At 38.6% G+C, this 22,869-nt stretch overlaps 1 protein-coding gene across 7 annotated transcripts in view; it reads left to right on the forward strand.

Annotated features, from left to right (window-relative positions):
• Positions 1-22,869, forward strand: part of TP63 (tumor protein p63) — a 96,012-nt gene that overhangs the window by 50,909 nt on the left and 22,234 nt on the right. For 5 of the 7 annotated variants that reach the window (XM_015565379.1, XM_006765864.2, XM_015565381.1 and 2 more), the window contains exons 3-8: positions 12,740-12,926; positions 15,186-15,301; positions 16,506-16,615; positions 17,269-17,405; positions 19,287-19,369; positions 21,905-22,041. In XM_015565379.1, the coding sequence (XP_015420865.1) occupies positions 12,740-12,926; positions 15,186-15,301; positions 16,506-16,615; positions 17,269-17,405; positions 19,287-19,369; positions 21,905-22,041 (770 nt within the window). The remainder of the gene's footprint in view (positions 1-12,739; positions 12,927-15,185; positions 15,302-16,505; positions 16,616-17,268; positions 17,406-19,286; positions 19,370-21,904; positions 22,042-22,869) is intronic. The other 2 variants (XM_015565380.1, XM_006765865.2) reach the window with 1 other exon arrangement.

The raw sequence follows: 22,869 nt of genomic DNA on the forward strand, positions 1-22,869 counted from the left end.
GGCCAATGATGGTTTAAACCCTGGAGCGTGGCCCAGTCAGTCAGATGCTACTTCTGTGGTTACAGGGAAGCAGATGGTTGGCATAGATTGTCTCCTGTCTAGGGCATGCGTGCCCAGGAATCTCTCCAATGTGTCCACCAAGCCTGCCCCGAGATAACACCTTCTTGGAGCGAAGGGCTATAGGAATGTGTTATATTGAGAAGATTGTGGGGTTGGAAGTTAAGAGTCTCAGGTTCTGACTCTGTCTTATTGCTGACTTCTGGTGTGACCTTTCCTCTGGGTCTGCTCTCCCATTCATACGTTGAGGAGTTAGTCTAGATATGTCTTGTGGGATGAGGGCTGAGTTCTCTGCCTACCAGGGTCCGTGCTAAAAGAATTTTTACTCCACAGACAATTGTATCTTCCTGTATTGCTGGGGAATGTTGAAGTTTCTTTTTATTGAGGGCCATGGAGTACATGTATGTCAGGATAGTTGTTTGTGGGTGTTTAATTGGTTCTGAGAAGAAGACAAACTCCCTAACATTCATTCTTATTTCTACCATATATTGGAATGTCACTTTAAACATTTGAACCCCAGTCTCTGCACATGTAAAACAGGAAAGTCCTCTCATCCCAGCTTTCTTTTCATAGTTGCTGTGACTTCAGGAAATATCAAAGGGGAGCTAACACTGAGCACCTGCTGTATACCAGCCACTCTGACAAATGCTTCCCATTGTCTGCTTTGTGAAGGTAACTAGGAATGGCATTACTGGTCATGCAGGGTTGGCAGATGAGGGTACTGACAGAGGACACTAAGTAAAAGGTCATTTTGCTCTCCAGGGGAGTTAAAGTTGCAAAATTACCGATCAGGCTTTGTCAATTTTTTTTTTTAACTTGGCTTTCTAAACTCATACCCTCAGGCAGCTAGATGAGGCTGGCCGGCTCCACCCCCACCCTCCCCAAGGTTGGTGATAACATACTGTCCCCCAGCAGGCAGGCTGCAGCTGCCTCGGGCTGGTGCCCAGTGCTGGCCGCAGAGCTGCCTGTGGCCTCCCAGAGAGGTCCCAGGGCACATTCCTCCCTGCCAAGGTTTTGCTGCTTTGTGGTGCTGTCTGAGTGTCCCCCTTACACACACACCTGCCAGGCCCTGTGGGCTCTGGGCTGGTCTTCAGGGCAAGCGGGTAGCAGACAGCCCACCTGCTTGATGTCAACATCTGTGGGTGCGGCCCCAGGAAGAATGTGCCGCTCCCAGCCTCAGCTCAGGTAATTAATCCCCACAACTGACAGGTGGCAACAGGCAGCCCTTTGGCTGGGGCCATCAGGAAAAGTGCTTGGAGGAAGGATTTTTTGTAAAACTATCAAGAGCATAATTCGTACATGTCTGGCAGCTAGACAACTGTGGCAGGAAGGGAGACTGGGAGGAGAAGTGAATACCTTGCCAGACGACTATGGGGCCAATTTTGGGATCTCTTCCTGCCAATAGTTATGATAGATCCAATAGGATATGGTGGCTCAGGACTTGTTTGCAAGCTCACTTTGCAGATTTCCCCTTCCTTTGAAGTAGATACAATCCTAAGTGGAATGCCTTGGTTGTAAACAAAGAAGTTGGAGTCCAAAGGGTGAAATGATTAGCCTAAGATGATGCAGGAAGTCAGTGGGCAGATGGAAGACTGGAGTCTTGTCCTCTTGACTTCCTGTCCAAGATTCTTTGGGGAATATTTTTGTTCCATTATATAGATGCAGTATAGAAATTGAGTGATAAAGTTGTGGTCTAGTCCCAGGAAGGATCATTAGTTAGCTCTTGAACGATGCTTTAGTTTTCAATTTAATCTTTTAAAGTTGACTTCTCAAAAGAACACTCCCATCTCACCCCCAAACAATATAGATACATTCACTTTCCCTTTTTGTTTTTGGTATTTTGGTACACCAGCCATCATAGCCATCATAATAATAACCTGATATTTGTTTAGAGTATATTTGCTTAACTAAAACCTTTGAAGTGATTATTTTCAATTATTTTTTAAAACTCTCTTCCTAGAAGTAAAATTTATGCTTCTCAAGTGAGTTTATTTGTAGAGGACAAGTCTAGGATATAGCATATAATTAGATCATACAGTTATATGTGACTAGAGGCCCAGTGCACAAATTCATGCACCAGAGGGGTCGCTTGGCCTGGCCTGTGGGATCGGGCCGTAACCAGCTCTCTGACATCCCCTGAGGGGTACCAGATTGTGAGAGGCACAGGTCAAGCCGAGGGACCCCACTGGTGCACAATCAGGGCCAGGGAGGGATCCAGAAGGGCCCGGGAGGGACTGCAGGAGGGCTCCAGGGTATGTCCAGCCTGTCTTGCTCAGTCCCAATCTGCCGGACCCCAGCAGCAAACTAACCTACTGGTCAGAGCATCTGCCCCCTGGTGGTCAGTGCACATCATAGTGAACGGTTGAGTGGCCTTAGCATATCATTAGCATATTACATTTCGATTGGTTGAATGGACAACCGGATGACTGGACGACCAGACAGTCAGCATATTAGGCTTTTATTATATAGGATAAGGTTATTCAATATGTTTCAAGCAAATCACTCTAAAGCTGTGTGTATCTACCTCTTTCTAGCTAAGACTCTTTTTGTATTTTAGTGAATTGGATATTTATACTTAATTTTCCAAAGCATATTGGTCCTCCATTATTCTCCCCCACCACCAAGTCAGTTTCCAGAAGTTTATTTTATCTTCTCTAAATATTCCATCTGCTTTGTATGATTTTTTTCATACTAATTCTAATTACTGATTTCATTACTCTCTTGCCCTTATAAAAGGGCCTTTTTAACTTTCCAGTCCTCAATAATACAGTTCAGAAAAGAAAAAAAAATGAATGTTTTATGATAGCTCTATCTAAACAAAGACAGACTTTCTACTGGATTGCTAAACTGAGATGAATTGAGTTGTGACAGTTTTGGGGCTTCCTTGCCCTTTTTTTTTTCTTGTCAAATACTTTAGTTTATTTGAGGTAGCACAGACCCTATCTTCCACTTCCTGGATTCTTTGAACTGTTTGAAAATAAGAAACATCAATGAGAAGTGCGCCTAGCATTTTCTGTTAATAAATGGTGGCTCTCTTTTAGAGTATTTATAAATCTCATTATTTTTATTTTATTTTAATCAACCCAAATTCATGCAGAGGCCAAAAGTGTTATTGATGTGTTTATGCGTTAGCTTAGTTTTACTCTCTTTTTAAGTGCCAACCATCCTCAGTGTAGGTAATTTGCCCTAGTGTTAATGGGCAACAACTGCATCTGGATGTATTATATGCTGAGGTTAATTCTGTGGGCTAATGGGCAATAGGTCATAATGCACATAGTATTACATTAGAAAAAAAATTAAAACATTTTCTTCTAGCACAATAGCATGTCAGATGTGGCTCTATCTGGAAGCTGGCATTGTAGTATCAGGAATAGCTTTGACAGTGCTCTATATAGTTGCTTCCTTTGTCGATGGGTTAAGTCGAGAGATGGGTTTTATGATTATTGATTTATTTACTTCATGGAATTTTATTTCACTCATATCCTTGGAGATTGGTGGGTCAAGTCAGCCTTGTGACTTTGGATTAGCATAAGGTATGGCATTTATTCTGGGAGAATATTAAAAGAGTAAAGGGTTTTGTTTGTTTATTTTGTTTTGTTTGTTTTGTCTTTTGATGGAGTGGAGAGGGAGGGTCTTTGTTGCACCTTTAGGAAAGGGAAAAGTTATACAGGTGTGTGCTGATATTAGCTGGCATCTCTCTGCATTGTGATACCGAATTACCAGTCTGGCAGCCAAGAGCATGTAATATAGTATGTCTACTGAGGCAGGTGGTGATGGTGAGGCTGTAGTTACTGGAATGCTCTCCCCCCTTCTATTTGCAACATATTATTAGTAAAGGAGCTGAATTTACTCTTGTTTTCCAAAATCCCCTGGAATTATTTTATTTGAACATGATATTTGGCTTTGAGCATCTCACTCCTCAACATGCCAAATTCCCTCTCCCCCTCCTAAAACAAAACAAAACTTAGTCGAAGCTTGCTTTTCCATTTTGTCAGGGATATGGTATAGCAAGAGCTTAGTCCATGTGATAGTTCTAAGGCATTTCAGTTCCATGCCACCGTGGAAATACTTTGTCCATGTGAATCTTCAAGACTGTGTAAGAGCAAATTTGGTTAAAGACAAACAAGATATTGACTCTGTTCTTGCTCATAGGCTAGTACTTCCTAGAAATAAATGCACCATTGGATGTGCATACATATGCATTACTGCACAGATTGATTCTTATCTTTTTTACATGTTTCTGATCAGGAATCAGAATGAATATCAGCACTTTGTTTTCCACATTCTTTTTAAAGAGTTTACCTTGTCAACGTGAACTTGGCAACTGAGTTCTCTAACAAATTTGTACTATTTCATAAAATCTTCAAAATAAAAGAATCATTAGAGATGATCTAATATAGCTCCCTTATTTTCTCCCTTTGGATGATTAACTTGAGTTTCCAGGAGATCACATGAGTGGCCTGAAATTCTTCAGTGGATGATTTCCTCAGTGTCAGGAATCTGTGACTGTTTTTGAAAGGTCAGTTATTTCCACCTTTGAATTCACACGTCCTTCCCCACCCCACCCCTCATCACAGTACTTCATTTTCTAATTTCACTTTAAAACTTGCCTAATTTAGAGACACAACCTCATGGGCTGTCTTACCTATATATGTAAAAGGATTCCTACAGTGCACTGCTAATTTATTCAACCTAGGACCCGAAGTAGTAAAATTGGTTCTTCAAACAATGGGTGGGCATTACATGTTATTCCTATGTTCAAGACCCCATTCTGAGAATATAGTTACACTTTAGGAAAGAAAATCTTAATTCCTAGACAAAGTTTTTTAACAAATTAAAAAGGATTTGATACTTCTCAAAGAACATACAGTATCCTTGTAATCCTTTAAGAAATTGGTGATCATATGTTAGTTTTTTAGATGACCTCTGGGTTTTATACTTGTATTTATAAACTTATTGTATATTTATGTAATTCACTCTGGTAGCTAACATACCAGTTCCACTTTGGTCCCATATATGAGTATAAAGACTACAGGGTACATGGGGAAGGCCATGGGTCTGTGTACAAAGATGGTCTTGTCGCTGAGCATTTTTTAGCAAGTCTCCTCTCATTTCTGGGGCTTGGATTTCTCCTCTGTAACTGAAGTGGCTGAACTAAATGATCTCTAAGCTTTTCCTGGTCTAACTTTCTAAGAAAAGCTTAGCAATGTTATCTTGAACTAAAATGCGTTGAAACAGGTGACTCAATAATAGAAACATGAAATCTAGTCCTTGGTTTTCTATAGAAACTCAGACACTAGAGTATGATGTAGTTGTGAAAGTATTAGCTTTCCGGAAGAAAGGAAATCTGACTTCAACTACACATTGCCTAGATTCAGTTGTGTAACCTTTAGAAATCATTTTTTTTTGTAGGGATGCCCTCCTGACCCTCCAAACTAAGTTGAACCCCACATTTAGGTGTGTCTTTCTCTAATTTTTCTTTAGAAAATATATCACAATTTTAGAAATAATTTATTTACCGTCAGTGTTTACTTTAAACCAATTCACTTAAGGTAAGGAGACTGCTAGTTCCTTGGGATCCAGGACAGAGCCTGGCGTGAAGTAGGTGCTCACTAAATGTTTGTTGCATTAATGAACCCATTTCACTTCTGTGAGCCTAAATTTTATATCTGAAAATTAAGGGGAGAAGAAGGTTTGGACAAGACATGCTATAATGTTCCTTCTGGGTTCTAACATCTATTTCGATATTCTCTATCTTCTAAAAATTTTAAATCTGCAACAATTTTACAGGTTAGTGCTGTTCGTGCTAAATTTATTCATTAAAAATTGAATTAGGAACTATTTCAAGTATACAAAAATAGTAAGTAAATTTAGACACCTAGAATCTACCAAAATGTTAAAAATTTCCATATTGCCTTAAATATTTTGTTTAAGTAAAATATTACAGATAAAGCATAAGGTCTTCCTCCATTCTATCTCATTCGCCTGTCTCTTTCTATTAAAATAAATGAAATACATCTAAGTATAAGAAAATGGATAAATCTTGAAAACATCAGAAGGGGAAATAGCAGATTACTAAGATGAAATAGCAGATTACTAAGTGGAAATAGCACATTACTAAGTTTTGAACAATGTAATTAAAAAAATTTTAAGGACACATAAAATTATAGTACATGTACTTATGGAAATATGCACGTGCATTTTTAAATGTGCAGCAGAAGATAAACCAAATTCATTTTTTTAAACAAGTGAATCCAATAATTTAGCATGGTTTAGAATTTAGTGATTACTAGCAGATCAATATGAACTATGTGTTTCATTGTAAATGGTTAATTTTCAAACTTCAGCAGACTATTGTTATCTGGCAGCAACCACTTCCTGATGAAGCTGCACTCATGTTTTCACAATAGTCCCAAAATTACTTAAGCTACATTAAACACTTTATGTGGAGAATCTTAGAAAGATGAGGCTTCAGTAATTATCCATAATATGTGGCTTTTATGTTGCTCTTTGCAATTGACTAAGGCTTCTGATACCTGTAATTTTTTCCTCTATTCTAAGAGCTGTATATTGTATATTATAATTTTTTTTTCTATTTTAAGTTTGAAAGAGGTGAAGTGACTGCCTAAAAGCCTAGGAAATATATAGAAGAGGCGGAATTTAAATCTTGTTTTTTGACCCCTAGTCCAGTAAAGTTGCTTACTGTTGTCAGTGTGGGGTAAGAGTCCTTTTCCAATGCTCTTGGCTTTGAGAACTAAGCCCTTTCCTCTTTCACAACAGAATTGGCCTATTAATTCCACTGTTATCTCATGTTATTTTCTTTGTCCAGAATTAGAACTAATTATTCTTTCTTTTTTCTGTTTGCTGAATAGTCCATTAACTAAGACATGTCTCACTTAACTATTGACTATTGGAAGCCCTGTATTAAAACTAACTCTCATTCACTCTACTTTGATTTAGAAAAGGGATAAGCAAATAACACATTTGTGCAAACATCTTTTTTTTTCTTAATGAATAACAGTGCTTGGTCTGTTTTGTTGCTTCCCTGCATATCTTTCATGATGAAAACTAGTGGACTGACTTTTAGTAAGTCTAAAACATTTCTTCCATCTATCCACCTTTTCATTCATTTTGCTGCCCTAATTTCGGCCCTCCTCATTCTTGTTCCTGATTAAGTTTATCTTCTTCCTACTTTGTTCCAGCATTGCTCCTACCAGCTTTGTTTTACTTAATACATAGAACTTATTAGGTCTTCCCCTGCTTTACAATCCTTAGTGACTCTTCTCTGCCTACAGGTAGAGTCTACCTGTTTCTTGTAACATCTAAAGCTCCTCAGAATCTGGTACCTGCCTTTCTAGCTTGGACTCACTGCTTTCTGTTCTTCTCCTCCTTCTCCCAGCCTATCTATAGTCCCACCATAGTTAGCATCTCTTTGCTTATACTTATAATGTTATCTCTTTATGAAAAGCCTGCTTTCTGCCTCTTAGTTTTCCCTTTTCCCCATTCTTGGATGCACCATCTAGTTGGCTGAACAACTTGTCTTTTAACTCCTAGTTTCAATATCACAATTTCTATGAAGCCTTTCTTCTCTACTTAGGTAGAATACATTTACTTTTCTCTTTCTCTATTATCTACAACCAATCCATCTGCAAATCTGGTAAAAATGTATCAAGAAATCAATTGCTTCTCACCAATTCCACTGATGGTCTAAGCCTCTCTCATTTTTTACTTGGGATATTTGCATGGCTTCCTTACTAGTCTCCCTGCTTCTATCTTTGAACCTTAAAGTTTGTTCTTCATATAACATCCAGAATCTTATTAAACACAATTAAACCATGTCACCTTCTCAAACTTCTCCAGTGGCTATCCATCTCATATTAAGGAAAGCTGAAAGTCCTTAACCCTGGCCAACAAGGCCTTGCATGAGCTGGCCCACATACTGTCTCTGATTTCTGATCTAATCCCCATCTCTGCAGCCTTTGCTCACTGCTCTCCAGTGACACTGGCCTCTATGACAAGAATATTCACCCCAGGATCTTAGTACTTGCTGTCTTTGATAACTGGAATATTATTTCCCCAGTTTATGTATAAGTTATTCCAGTGCTTCCTTGATAAATTTTTTAATTATTAACTTATCAAAGAATTCTTGATAATCCTAGATAAAAAAAAATAGCCTCTTCAATTCCCCAACTCCTACCTTTTGAGTCCCTCTTTTAAATTTACTCTGATTTTGTTTTTTATAGCATTTATCACCATCTGACATAATATTTATTTGTTTATTCAAAATACCAGCACCTTTAGAGCATGTACTTTGCTTTTTGCTTTATTGCTAAATATCTGAACCTTGAATAAAGTCCTCGCTCAATAAATACCAAATTTATTAACTAGTACTTAATTGCTTTATCTTGTGGAATCTCATAACACTTTGTACATACCTCTGCTATACCCAGTGAATTTGTGTAGTTTATATTTCACTCTGTCTCTAATTTACTTCAGACTTCTCTACAACACTAAAATATGCATTGACTCAAATACCTCGTTTTAAGGGATCCAGCTAAAACTAACTGGTGTACTAAAGATTTGTGTAATGTGGTCACAATACACCCTGAAGTGTTATATTTAATATTTAAAACTGGAGAAGCCCAGCTCAGTGGTTGAGCATTGACCTGTGAACCAGGAGGTCACAGTTCAATTCCCGGTCAGGGCACATGCCCGAGTTGTGGGCTTGATCCCCAGGAGGCAGCCAATTAATACGGAGTAAAATTTATATTGTATGAGAAAGGCATGATTAAATGGCATATTTCCTTTCAAATCTGTAATTGTAACTGCTTATAATTATATTTTAAAATCCAATCATGTTCTGATATATTAAATAAAAAATGATGCCGAACATTTTATATGCCCCAGTTTGCATAAGGGAGTGTGTGTGTGTGTGTGTGTGTGTGTGTGTGTGTGTGTGTGTGTGTGTTTGTACACATAAGAAAAAGTCTGAAATGTTAATGGTGTACAAGGTCTGAAAACTAAAAAAAAATGAGAGAAGAAAAACTACTGAAATTAAAGATGTCCTAATTAAATGGAAATCTATATCATGTTAATGGACTACAGGCACAATATTGCTCAGATATTAATTCTACCCAAGATGACCTATAATTTGATACAATCTCATCCAAATTTCTGCCAGGCAATTCTGTGGGAATTGACAAATTGCTTGTAAATTTTATATGGAAATTCAAAGTACAGAAAATAGCCAAAATAATTTAGCAAAAGAGGAACAAAATTGGAAAACATAGATTACCTAATTTTAAGACTTGCTATAATAAAGTTAGAGTAATCAAGATAGTGTGATACCAATGTATTAGATGTACAGACTAATAAAATAAAAGGCAGTAACCAGATAAAGACTTAAACACACATGGTCCATTACTTTTCAAAAACGATGCCAAGGCAGTTCAAGAGGCGTGAAAGATAAAAATAATCTTTTCAACCAGTGGTGTTCAAACAATTGAGTATCCATAAAAAAGAAAAAGAGAAAGTGGAGAGACATGTGTTAGGGGGAGAACAGGATAAAGAAGAGGCTGAAAATAGATACAAGACTAAACGCAAGAGCTATGATCATAAATCTTCTACAAGAAAGCACAGAAAATCCTTCTAACATTGGGTTAGACCAATATTTCTTAGGACCCAAAAAGCATGATTAAAACAAAACAAAGCACACATACCCAGAAGAAGAAATTAGGCATTAGAATTAAAGAATCTCAGTCAATGTTGGGAGCATTTCAAAGGTGAATGTTAAAAGTCCCAGAGAGGAGGAGACATTACAAGAAACCAGGAGTGTTCCAATTTGAAGTCCCTGCTGACTCAAATCACCAGGGATTTAAAAATCTTGACCTACATCAGATTCCCACTTTTTTGATCTTGCAAAAGCCAGGAAAATGGGTGAAGAAGATAGTGACCATTTGGTAGGGAATAAAGAAGCAGGCACGTCTACGGAATTATGCAAATACTGTAGATCAGGGAGACTGAATTTAGTATTGGAAAAATATTAAACATCATCGCAGAAACAGTTAGCAAACAGTGAAGCTAGTACAGTGGCAGAAGCTTGGCTTTGTCAAGAACCTGTCATGCCAGACCACTTCAGCCCCTCTAGTAAATGAGTGGCAGGCTGGGTAGTTGAACCAGAAGCAGTAATACAAATGTTTCTTGGCCCTGACCAGCTATTTAGATGTAGTCAATATAAAATCCTCATCACTAAAATTAGGAAATATGGTCTAGAGTGTTAGATCAATCCTAGCTGAGGACATAACTAAATTGGCCTGGCATGGTGTGGAGAATGGAGGGAAACCATGAATATTCCAGATAGGGAATAGTATGTTCAAATGGGGGGTGATGAATGGTGTGTTTGAGGCATTCAGAGGTTTGTATGGGTAGAACATGGGATGGGAAGTGTGAGGGATTGGGGGTGAGGGGTAGAAATGAAAGAGATGGGGCCAAAACACAAAGGACCGTGTGAAAGAGCAGAACCTTACTGGTGAATTCCCCAGTGCCATGATGGAAGTCCTAACACACAACTGTCCTTAGGGTTCAAGGCGACTTCCAGGTTTTGTTTGTTTGTTTTTTCTATCACTTGCTGCCTCTACCTGCAATTAAATGAGCAAGCATTATACTGAAAAATAAAAAGAGAAATTATTGATGTTAAGTAGATTACTTTCAAGTTCTATTTTAATGTTAAAGGAGATTGTGTACTTTTAAGTTGATTTTTTTTAAAGGAAGCCATGTAATTATGAATTAGAAAAATGTGAAAGTACAAAAAGTTGACTTCTGAGCCTAGAGAATAGAAAGATGAGGGACTGTTACCAGAGGGGGACAGACTCTTATATTCTGGTTCCTAACCAGCTCTTCTTCTCTGTGACCTCAAGAAAGTCTTCTCTATGCCTTAATTTTTTACCTATAAAATGGCATAAAAATATTGATCCATTATTTGTTATCTGTAATTCTGAAACTCAAAGAGCTCTATAAACCAACTTGGTTCCGTTTTAATTTCATAAGTTTGTGCTAAACTCATTTGGTGCTGAAATCCAGCCTGAATTTGAGGATCTTATAGTCATTTCCCAGATGATATGTATATTCATGAATTTTACAGAAATGTTTAGATTTGGTTATGGGACACTGCCCTAAATCCTGCTGGAGCTGTTTACAGTATTTGCTTTACTTCCTTTCTAAAATCTAAATGACTATAGATTCTGAAACATCTAGCCCCAGGGTTTTCAGGTAAGAGATCCTATACCTATAACACCTTCCTTATAGGGTTATGTGAGGATTGTATTTTTTACAAAATAATTCAGAAAATGGAGAAGCTGTTATTATTTATCATTATTTAAATTAGATTCTCTTCTCCCATTCCTGAGGACAGTGAGGATTAACACCTGTGGGGCCTAAATTTATTCTTAGTAAAGTTTGAGTTATAGTATATTAATTATTAAAGCAGAATGTTTCTCTTAACTTTCCTCTTCTGAATACATACCATTCTTTTTTTTTCCTCAATCTTTAAATACTTGGATGGATGCTTATTCATCAGGTGTTAGCTGACAGATTACTTTTCAGTCATCTTTCCTATGGTGCATCTTATGAAACTCATGGTTAGATTAAAAATAAAAATACATCTTATTTTCTTGGTGTTATCAATAACAGTGAGTTTTTAACATGTCTAAGACAATTTCTTTATTTTTAAAGTCATTGGTTTAAAACACTAGAGCAAAAAAAAATATCTAGATTTCAATCAGTGCTTCCCAAGCAGGATTTTATTTTTGTGATTGATTTTTGGGCATACTTCCCATTTCTTCAAGTCATCTAAAACCTTTTTGCTGCATTTAATCCTTGATCTGCTGGTGTGGGTAACTAATTATGCAATACAGTACTAATATTAGGGAGATTTTAACTGAAAATTGTATATAGTGAAGTACTTGGGATATAAAAAAGATTATTAAAATACATTTTATATTTCAAAAGGAAGAGAAAAGCACCTACCTTTAAATGTGTTTTTTTGGTAGGATATTTGCCTTTAGTCAGAGTGTATAACCAAATGGCCACTTCCAGATGTTCCATTCTCTTAGGCTATGACATTAGAAGATGAGTGTGGCAGCTTGGGGATGTTTTTGCTTTCTAGTTTTCTAGCAGGTTGACTTTGGATAAAATATCCTCATATTCTTCCAGACATTTCATCTTTAAAAAACAAAATTCCCAAAACCCTAATCCCTGCAAGTCTCTTTAGATATTGTAAGGACAGGATTTATTATAATCTGTCTAATATCACTCAATTCATGTGAATATTGTTTTTCCACTTAGTTTCTAGTACTTTATAAAGCCGCTCATGGTATTAACCACTTAACTCCCCTTGAGACCCAGTTTCTTCATCCCAATGAAAGGACATAATGCTATCAATGTGTTTTGAAAAATGTAAAATCTTTTGTAAATATTGGGTTTTATTTCAAGTAGGAAAAAAGTATTAATTAGATTAATGAATATAACTCTATTAAGATTGCTCGCTGTCATTTTTGTAGTAGCCAATGGTAAACATGTAACTATAAAGGCTTCAAAAGATGGACATAATTTTCCTTGATTTGGGATGTAACATTATTTCCTGTTGGTTCTTTCCTTCCTCCACCATCGGCCCATCTCTATGCAGTATTCCACTGAACTGAAGAAACTCTACTGCCAAATTGCCAAGACCTGCCCCATCCAGATCAAGGTGATGACCCCACCTCCTCAGGGTGCTGTCATCCGTGCCATGCCTGTCTACAAGAAAGCTGAGCATGTCACCGAGGTGGTGAAACGATGCCCCAACCACGAGCTGAGCCGTGAATTCAATGAGGGTAAGGAGGAGAGGATCCGGTGGCTGTTCAACTAAGCTCCTTGAATATAGAGGTTCTACAAAGATTTGTTTGGAGTCCATTTACTGGTTCCACCCTCTGCAATCTGATGCCAGCTCAGTCTATCTTTTTTGGTTGGCTGAGTGCCTGAGAGTAATGATCAATATACTTGTGGCTTTCACAATGACTTAATAATGCTTGAACTATTTAATTTAATATTAGTAATTAGTGGATAACCTGGACTTGTCTCTCTACTCCCTATTGCTATTTTTTTTTCTTTTTTAATGAGAAGGTGTAAGAAGAACAATGTGGCATTTAGTCATTTGTTCTGCTCTGCCCAGGCAAGGTAATCTAGCTTTAGTGCCTTCCCGGAGATGGTCAAGGCTGACCAATTGAGAGTTGGAAGGGTAAGAGGAAGGAGCATAAGAAGTGAGCAACATGAAGAAACAGGATACAAAAGTAGGAAAAAAGAAAAATGAATGAAGACAAATAATGGGCAAGAGAAGTAAATAGAAATATGCAAGATAAGCTGGGGAGGGGGATAGTGGAGTAAAGGACCGGGTGTCAGGGAGCAGGTATGTTGGGGCCACCTTTAAGATCTGTATCCATGCCCATGATATGAGCCACAAACCAACAATTGTTTTACAGAAGAGCTCATTGTTTCCTAGAGTTCCCTGATATTTGATATTATAAGGTTTTGTGAAGAGTCTAAGTAAAGTACACAGAAAAGTGGAAAGGATAGAAGAATGTACATAGATTCATCAGAGTGATGAGGGTGCAGGATGGGTAGACAATTTATGTAGAAAATGTATTTAAAATGGAAAGATTGGTTGGTAGCTAGAATGTGTGAATGTAGAGAATATAAGGGATGGTACAGAAAAAGTGGTGGAGAAAGAAAAAGAGTGAATAGAAATTTCAGATAAGAAACTAAAGTTTAAGTCCTCCCACCTTAATACAATTAAATTTTGCACATTGATTTCTAGTCCTTTTCTACATGACCTCCTTATCCATCCATACCTTTGCATCTTGCTTTTCACTTAACAATACACCATAAAGATTATTTCTTATAGCTAAGCTTTATTATAGTTTTTTATAACTGCCCTTGATCCATCAAGATGACTTAACTGTTTTTTCCCCCAATGTTTGACATAATAGTTGTGTTTACTTTTGCAATAATAGATGGTGTTTCAGAGAGCATCTTGATTCACTTAACTTTTCACTGTTATTAAATACTAGAGACTCCATGCACGAAATTTGTGCACGAGTAGGCCTTCCTTCCCCTGGCTGCCTGCACAGGCTTCCCTCTGGCACCTGAGACCTGGGCTTCCTTCTAGCCACTGGCAGGCATCCAGGACCCGGGCTTCTTTCGCAGCCCTGGCTTCGTCTGGAAGGACATCTGGAAGGTCGTTTGGAAGGGCGTCCAGAAGGATGTCTGGTCTAATTAGCATATTACACTTTTATTATTATTATAGATCAGTTTTTGTGGAACAATAATGCATGGTCAAAGGTTAAGAACACCTTTATGATTCCCAATTCTTCAATCAGCTTCTTTCTTTTGGAGCCCTTGTCCAATATCATAATTTTGTGAAAATTTGCCTACACGCTTTAAAAAATTTGCTTTCCCTTTCTTATTCTCCAACCTTGGGCTCTTTCAGCACAACAAAACCAGTAAGTTTCTCATATTTATGACCAAAGCAAGGTCTAAAATTGGAGAAAAGAATAGTCAAAGGGAAAGTGATGTCCTTGCCATCTGTTGCCTTTTTAGGTTTTTTTTTTTCCTTTCTGCTCAACTATTTCTCAAGCTTTTTTAAAAAATTAAATGTATTGGGGGACATTGGTTAATGGGAGAATATAGGCTTCAGGTGTGGATCTATATGTTGCATCATCTTTATATTTCACTGAGTGCTTATTTTTTTAATTAGCTTGTTTCTTTTTCTTCTATTTCCCATAAACTAGCAAAATCTTCTCTAGTCAGAGATGTATTCATAGAGTTCTCTAAAATCTTGAATTATTAACCTTAAGCACTACAAACATAGGATTGTTCTCTTAAATACATTTGAGTTTTCCAGTCCTTCCTTTCACCATAAAGGTTGTGACACCTTCATGTGTTAGATATCTGGTAACAGCATCTTTTCCTTTTTTTAAGGATATATATTTCCTCTATTAAACCCTTTCTTTGGAACCAATATCCTGTCTGTGTTGTTTCATTTTGTTTTCTTTGAGGGTGAAGAACTAACTATTTTGTCTTTCTCTGTTCTGCAGGACAGATTGCCCCTCCTAGTCATTTGATTCGAGTGGAAGGGAACAGCCATGCCCAATATGTAGAAGACCCCATCACAGGCAGACAGAGTGTGCTGGTACCTTATGAGCCACCCCAGGTAAAAAGATAAGGACTGGGCTGAGTTGGGAGCTGATTTAATTCAGTGATAGAAGGTGTTTTGCACACCTGTTTATATTTTAGTCCTTGTTACCACATATGTAACCTGTTTAATCTCTTCTCGTCTTCGTTCTCTACACATTGCTCCTATACCTCCTTCAAAACTTGTAAATTTGCACTAAATTAGCTTGATAACATGGCTCTGTGCCCATGTTTCCATTTTAATGGTTCATAATAATTGAATTTGCTTATTGGGTTAAAGCACGACCTTATCCAGAGAATTTAATTGGCAATTGAGGTGGTAGTGAATGTGCAGCAATACTGGATGCAAGGATTCTTACACTGCACACGGGGGACCCCGAGGGCGCTCTCTTAGCTGAAGGTGGGATGAATAGGTGGCAGATTAGAAATGCATAACCCTGGCAGAGGGAGATGAGAGTGTTGGTTGCTGCTTGCTGTGTGAACCTTTAACTGTAATTCTTCCTCTCTGGATTTCAGCTGCCTCATCTATAAATGAGCATTTTGGACTAGATCTGTGGTCGGCAAACTGCGGCTTGCGAGCCACATGCGGCTCTTTGGCCCCTTGAGTGTGGCTCTTCCTAAGCCTTAGGAGTACCCTAATTAAGTTAATAACAATGTACTACCTATATAGTTTAATTTTAAAAAATTTGGCTCTCAAAATAAATTTCAATCGTTGTACTGTTGATATTTGGCTCTGTTGACTAATGAGTTTGCCAACCACTGGACTAGATGATTTAATGCTGAGGACCTTTTAAGCTCCAGAGTGTTATTTATGGGAATATTTTATCAAATCTATATTATTCTGTTTATCCACATAGGGAAAATATCCCTGATCATAGTTGCTACTGTTGGTGATGTTTTCAGCTTTCCCTTTGCAGTGATATTCATATATGAGATGAACCCAGTTTAAATCAGGTAATATGTATCAGCTTGCAAATGAATTGGGTCAGAGATGATTATTTTTTAAGGCCTATCTACCCTCATGTAGTGTCCAATGTTGCAAACATTAGCTTTCAGCTTACCAAGAGGCAAGCCAAAGGGGAACGACAATGGGTTTTATTCCTAGGGGGAAAAAAGCATCATCACCTCATCAGAAATGAAGTTGTTTAAATAGAGGGAAGAGCTGAGGAGCATGAACATTTGATCAAATTATTGTTAACAGACTCTTTTTCCCCTGTGTTCAGGTTGGCACTGAATTCACGACAGTCTTGTACAATTTCATGTGTAACAGCAGTTGTGTTGGAGGGATGAACCGCCGTCCAATTTTAATCATTGTTACTCTGGAAACCAGAGAGTAAGTGGCATATGCAGAATTGCCATCCTGCAGAAACCATGGGCAGAGGGCAAAGTGAAACTGTGTTTGCTTTATCATTACTAGTGCATGTACAGCAGAACACCACCCTTGATTTTATCCTTTGTGCTTTAAATCCTTGCTGCAAATACTTACATAAAAGATCTAAGAAAGTGGAGACAAAGCAGGGTGGGTAAACACAGAGGGGAAGAAAGAGGGAAGGCATGCAAGTCGCTTCATACCTGAATTCTTGACATTTAGCTGGAATGGTTTCTGATTAGACAGTGTTTGTTTTCATGTGGCCCCCGAGGCATTTAACAATTTCTTTGAGTAAGTCTGTGCTGCCTCGGGGAATTTTATCCAGAGACATCCACGGGCTTAATTCAAGCTTCCTTCAAAATATGTAGCTAAATACAGCTGTTCAGCTAATGGCTTGGAGGCTCTTTGCAGAACAAATGGAATGTTATTTACTAATATCACTGGTGGCATGTAAGCACTTTTGTGTTCTGCCAAGTGCTTTGGGGTGCACCCTCCGAACAGCCATGACTGGCAGGTGGTGATAGTGGTGATGACCAGCAATAGAAATGGGAGAACTCTAGGGAACTTTTATAATTCTTTCACTTCAACCCTTTGCTTCTCTCTTCTCTAATTCCTAGTGGGCAAGTCCTGGGCCGACGTTGCTTTGAGGCCCGGATCTGTGCTTGCCCAGGGAGAGACAGGAAGGCTGATGAAGACAGCATCAGAAAGCAGCAGGTCTCGGACAGCACAAAGAACGGTGATGGTACGAAGCGCCGTAAGTAGCTGTAGTGGCCAAATGGAGGAGGGTTAAGTCCTATCCAGATAGAGGAGCTGGGGCATGATAGTTGAGAAGCAGTATAATAGGACCAAAGGTCTCCAGAGGCAAAAGTGACTGGAGGCCCCAGAGCCAGTGGATGGAGGTGTTCAAATGGACCCAAGGTGTGCACTCCAGCTTGACAAAAACAAATAGTCACTGTTAGGATTCCTTAGTCCAGCAATCCCCAAATGTGGCTCCCAGACCAGTAACATCAGCATTATTGGGAAACTGGGGAGAAACAAAGTTTTTAGTTCCCAGACGTGCTGAATCGGGAACTCTGGGAGGGAGGCCCAGCAATCTGTGTTTTTAGTAAGAGCTCTAGGTGACTCTGATGCTCACTGAAGTTTGAGAATCTGTATTTTAGCCTACTGGTATCTTTCTGACTACCAATCTTTCTGTTACTGAGCATGAGGGCTGAAAATACATGTGCCAACCTCATGAGTCTATGAGGACACTGAGATTTTAGAACACACTTTGTGAAGCACCATCTGGAGAAGATACAGGTCTGGTTTTCACTGAGTCTTCAAATTGAGGCCTCCATCACCTTATCAGGAGTGAGGCTAATGATTTGGTTCAATTGTTTTATTAAACAGAAAAATCTGTTTCATAAATGAAACCCACAATGAAAAATAGATGGAAGTAGAGGGGCTCTAGGTGAAAGGAACAGAAGCTGGGGGTGGTCTGGGGCCCCGTGCTCTACTCGCAGCCACCCCTGAGGTACACCCCACAGAGGCTTAGCCCTCCAGCTAACCAAAGGTGAAAACCACAGATCCACAGTGCCTCTAACTTGTGAGATTTGATTCTAGAAGGCGTCTCACATAAGTCTGCTATCACACTACAAGTATTTTAAAGTATGCCACACTGTAACTTATTTCATGTGACACTGTTTTAATTTTATTACTGATTAGTGTCCAGAAGAAATGGAAAGTACACCGTATTTTACAGGAGAATCATAGCATATTATGATAGCTAGTCACCATCAACATCTAACTGTGCAGTATGATTTGCCTTTCCTGCTAGGCTCTTCCTCTCTCTGATTATTCCTCAAAAGTCTCTCTCTCTCTCCATGTATATATATATACATATGTATAAGAATGATATAAATTATATATAATTTTTTGAAATATATTAATATAATATAAATAGAATTCTATTTCCACCTTTGCTCTTCAGTCTGCCTGGTGGTCTAGTTCCTATATTCTTTCCTGAGCACCTCAATTGCCTACAAATTAATGAATATCAGTAAGAATGCATTATGTGAACTTTGGTAGAAGGATCATCTCTATATCCTGAATCCTGAATGTAGTTTTTAATTTTGGAAACCAGAGGGATTCATGAGCTTAATTCACTCATTTTACTGAAGAGAAAACTGAGGTCCTGGAAAATGAAAGCGCTCGTCGGAAGTTATGTGATTTATGTATGAACATGGGAGGGACGAGCGCACAGGCTGAAGACATTGGCAAGACAACCTCTACAACATGCATTTACCACCTTGGAAATCAATGACCTGGAACGTAAAACACAAAACCAATTTATCTTCCTTTCTTTAACAGCTATTCAGACACAAACCAGTAAGATAGGGATTCCTGCAGCATGACTTAAGCCACAGGCCATTTCCCAGCTTCCCAAAACCCTGCCTTTCACTTGTTCTGCCTCACTTACCCCGCCTCATTATTGTTAGGTTTGCACTTAATGTAAAAGCAATCATCACAATTAAGTGGATGCTTAGAACTAGAAACTCTAATCTCACATGTGTTGCTGGTGCTATTGTCTGTTTAGTAAATGTATTATTGCTTCAGAAATGTTCCCAGGATGAAGCTTGCATTTCTTTTTCACCAGCTTTTCGTCAGAATACACATGGCATCCAGATGACATCCATCAAGAAACGAAGATCCCCTGATGATGAACTGTTATACCTACCAGTGAGTCTAGTCTCCCTTGGGTATTCATGATTACTTCACTTTCACCTTTTTTGAATATGCTTTTGCATAATGTGCAGATATTCTGATTATCTGTCACAATGAGAAAGGGGTAATGGGGACAAGTGAGCTAAAACAAAGAAATTATATATATATATATAATCTCAGGAAATAATCCCTTCTGTCCATAGTTTTGGAATATAATCTGTGGGCTCCTCTACTTACTAGTCACCCAATCAAAGCTACACTCCTAATAAAATTTTTCTTACCAAAATATTTAAAATCAATTTGTACTTTATTATTTAAGAACTAGAGGCCCAATGCACGAAATTTGTGCAAGAGTAGGCCTTCCTTCCCCTGACTGCCAGCACTGGCTTCCCTCTGGCACCCTGGACCTGGGCTGGCTTCCCTCCAGCCCCCCACCAGCACCCAAGACTTGGGCTTCATTCCAGCCCCAGCTTCATCCGGAAGGATGTCCAGAAGGACTTCCACTCTAATTAGTATATTACCCTTTTATTAATATAGATGACAAGATTATCCTAACAGCATGTCAGCCAATTTAGCACTAAAATTTCACCAGAGGAAGTTCACAAAATCTATCATGCATTGTTCATAGAGAAATGACTGTGATTTCTTTTTTTTTTTAATGTATTTTATTAATTTTTTACAGAGAGGAAGGGAGAGGAATAGAGAGTTAGAAACATCGATAAGAGAGAAATATCAACCAGCTGCCTCCTGCACACCTCCTACTGGGGATGTGCCCGCAACCAAGGTACATGCCCTTGACCAGAACCGAACCTGGGACCTTTCAGACCGCAGGCCGACGCTCTATCCACTGAGCCAAACCGGTTTGGCGACTGTGATTTCTTTTAGGGAGTACTATAAAGAAAGCCAAGCAAGACAGAATCCTCAGTTATCTGTGAATGGCCAGAAGACTCAGCCCAATCACTGTCTAAGAGCACTGTTCATTCCTATAAGTAACCATTAGTCCTCTCAACATGCCTAAGGTGCCCTGTTTTAGTCTATGGTTGCCTTTTGTTGAAATTTATTCCCTTAGGTCTTTGCCAGCTAGACTGGCAGCAAAGTTTTGGTAACCAGTATAGCCCTTGATGCCATCTAAAGTGACATGAAACAAAGGTAAACAAGGCCAGGTTTGACTCGGAGCTGCCATCCTGGGTTGGAAGCTAAAGCAACTCAACAGGTTTGGGTGTGCCATACCTGTTCCCTACCTTCTTTGGGCCTTGACCATCAGGGAAATAGACTTCTTGCTAGTAGCACAATCAGACAGTGAGTTAGCTAAGTTTCTGTGTCATGTTTCTCAGGATACATATACAATCTGACCTGTGAACTTCAAGTTAAACATTATCCTGATATACTAAATATAGTCATCCCTCCCATCAACTAAGGATATCAAAATCCACAGATTCTCAACTCTCTTATGTAAAATGGCAATGCATGGCATCTGCCTTCCACATCCAGGTTTTCCCAACCACAGGTCAAAAATACTCCTTTCTCAACCTCCCTAATGCCGCGACCCTTTAATACAGTTCCTCATATTGTGGTGACCCCAATTTCATTGTTACAAATTGAACATAATTAAAGAATAGTGATTAATCACAAAAACAATATGTAATTATATATGTGTTTTCCGATGGTCTTAGGCGACCCCTGTGAAAGGGTTGTTCCACCCCCAAAGGGGTCGTGACCCACAGGTTGAGAACCGCTGCATTAGAGGTTGGTTGAACCCATGGATATGAAACCCAGGAATATAAAGGGCTTACTGTATATTTATTGAAAAAATAATCTGTGTATAAGTAAATGACTCACACAGTTCAAACCCATGTTGTTCAACAGTGAACTGTAAAGCAAAAAAAACTAGTATGTTTTTAGCTGCTGACATAGGAATCATTTGAAAAGCTCTTTTTAAATGAAATTTCAGTTGTGAAGGAACCATTGCTCCCAGGAGAAATACAGAGTCAGGTTTCTGTGAGACTCTGGTCACAGCACTTTTAGCAACTGATCAATATGTAACCCTGTTTTTTGCATGTTTCTGTTTAATGGTACCTTATTTGTTGACTCATTAACATTGAATTCCCAGCCAATATCACTATAATCATGCTGAATCAAAACTTATCTAACCTGTATTTTCACATCACAGCCTTCTTATAATCGAAACACTAGACAGCACTTTAGCACTATACTCAGCAAATTCACTACCAAAACAGCAAATTCAAAAAAAAAAATGTGGAAAAATGTGGCACTAAATAGACCCCAGAAAGGATAGTTGTTCACAGCATGAGCACTGAAACCAAGAGTCACAGCCTTGCCTGTTCAAACTCAGCTGGAACACGCATGGGCACTTACTCTGCTCATGGCTGCAATTAACCACTAAGTGCTGAGGAATATTGATTTTCATGTTATAAATGCTTGCAAGTAGGAGAAATCATCAACACAGATCCCATGAAAAATGGGGATTGACAGTCCCAATGGTTCTAGAGTTCTTCATTTTTCCTTTTCTCCTTCTTCCTGTTCACCTAGGTGAGGGGCCGTGAGACATACGAAATGCTGCTGAAAATCAAGGAATCCCTGGAACTCATGCAGTACCTTCCCCAGCACACGATTGAAACATACAGGCAGCAGCAGCAGCAGCAGCACCAGCATTTACTTCAAAAACAGTGAGTGTGTCCATGTATCATTTTAGAAGGCATTAACGAGGGTGACTATCACATTAATATGATCAGTGGGTGATGCAGAAGATGAGGTTGTGAGACAGCAGAACATGATAGGATTCAATGAGATAGTGTGGGGTACTATTTTCAGCAATTTTCTATGCTTCTCATCATAACATTCCATTTGAGAAGTTCCACCTATATTCTGAAATTGAATTCAAATTATTTCAATTGAATTACAAAGAAACCCATACTAACAGAGTTAGTTCTCTTCTCTCTATCCCTATCCAAACACATCTGTCAGTCTAAGAATGTTGACTATGCACAATATTTGAGCAATAATGTGTATATTTAAAAACATCTTCCCGCACCCCAGTGAGTTATCTTGTACCTCTCCTGGGATGTGCACAGCCCACATTTGGGAAAACCACCATAGAGTAGGGATGGCACATAGGTGTTACCGTAAGTGGCTTCCTTACCGTAAGTGGCTTCCTTGAGTGCTGTGTTGGGAAGAGTTCTGAAACCCAGTGCATGTTCCTTGGGAAAGTGTCTAAATGCAGAAGAACAAAGTCACATCATATTGCCATGTTTAAGCATCCCTGTTCTAGGTTACCATCCAGCAATATATTATTGCATAAATTGGGCCAGATTTTGGATCCATATATACATACTATATATATGTGTGTGTGTGTGTGTGTGTGTGTATGTATATGTATGTATGTGTATATATATGAATATATACACACATATATATGCCAAATAGTGCAAATTTGTCTTGACTCCATTATAATATATTTGCTTCCTACGGTTTTTAAAAAATATATCTTTTTTATT

This window comes from Myotis davidii, unplaced genomic scaffold (genome assembly GCF_000327345.1).
Source record: "Myotis davidii unplaced genomic scaffold, ASM32734v1 scaffold41, whole genome shotgun sequence".
Taxonomy (NCBI): domain Eukaryota; kingdom Metazoa; phylum Chordata; class Mammalia; order Chiroptera; family Vespertilionidae; genus Myotis; species Myotis davidii.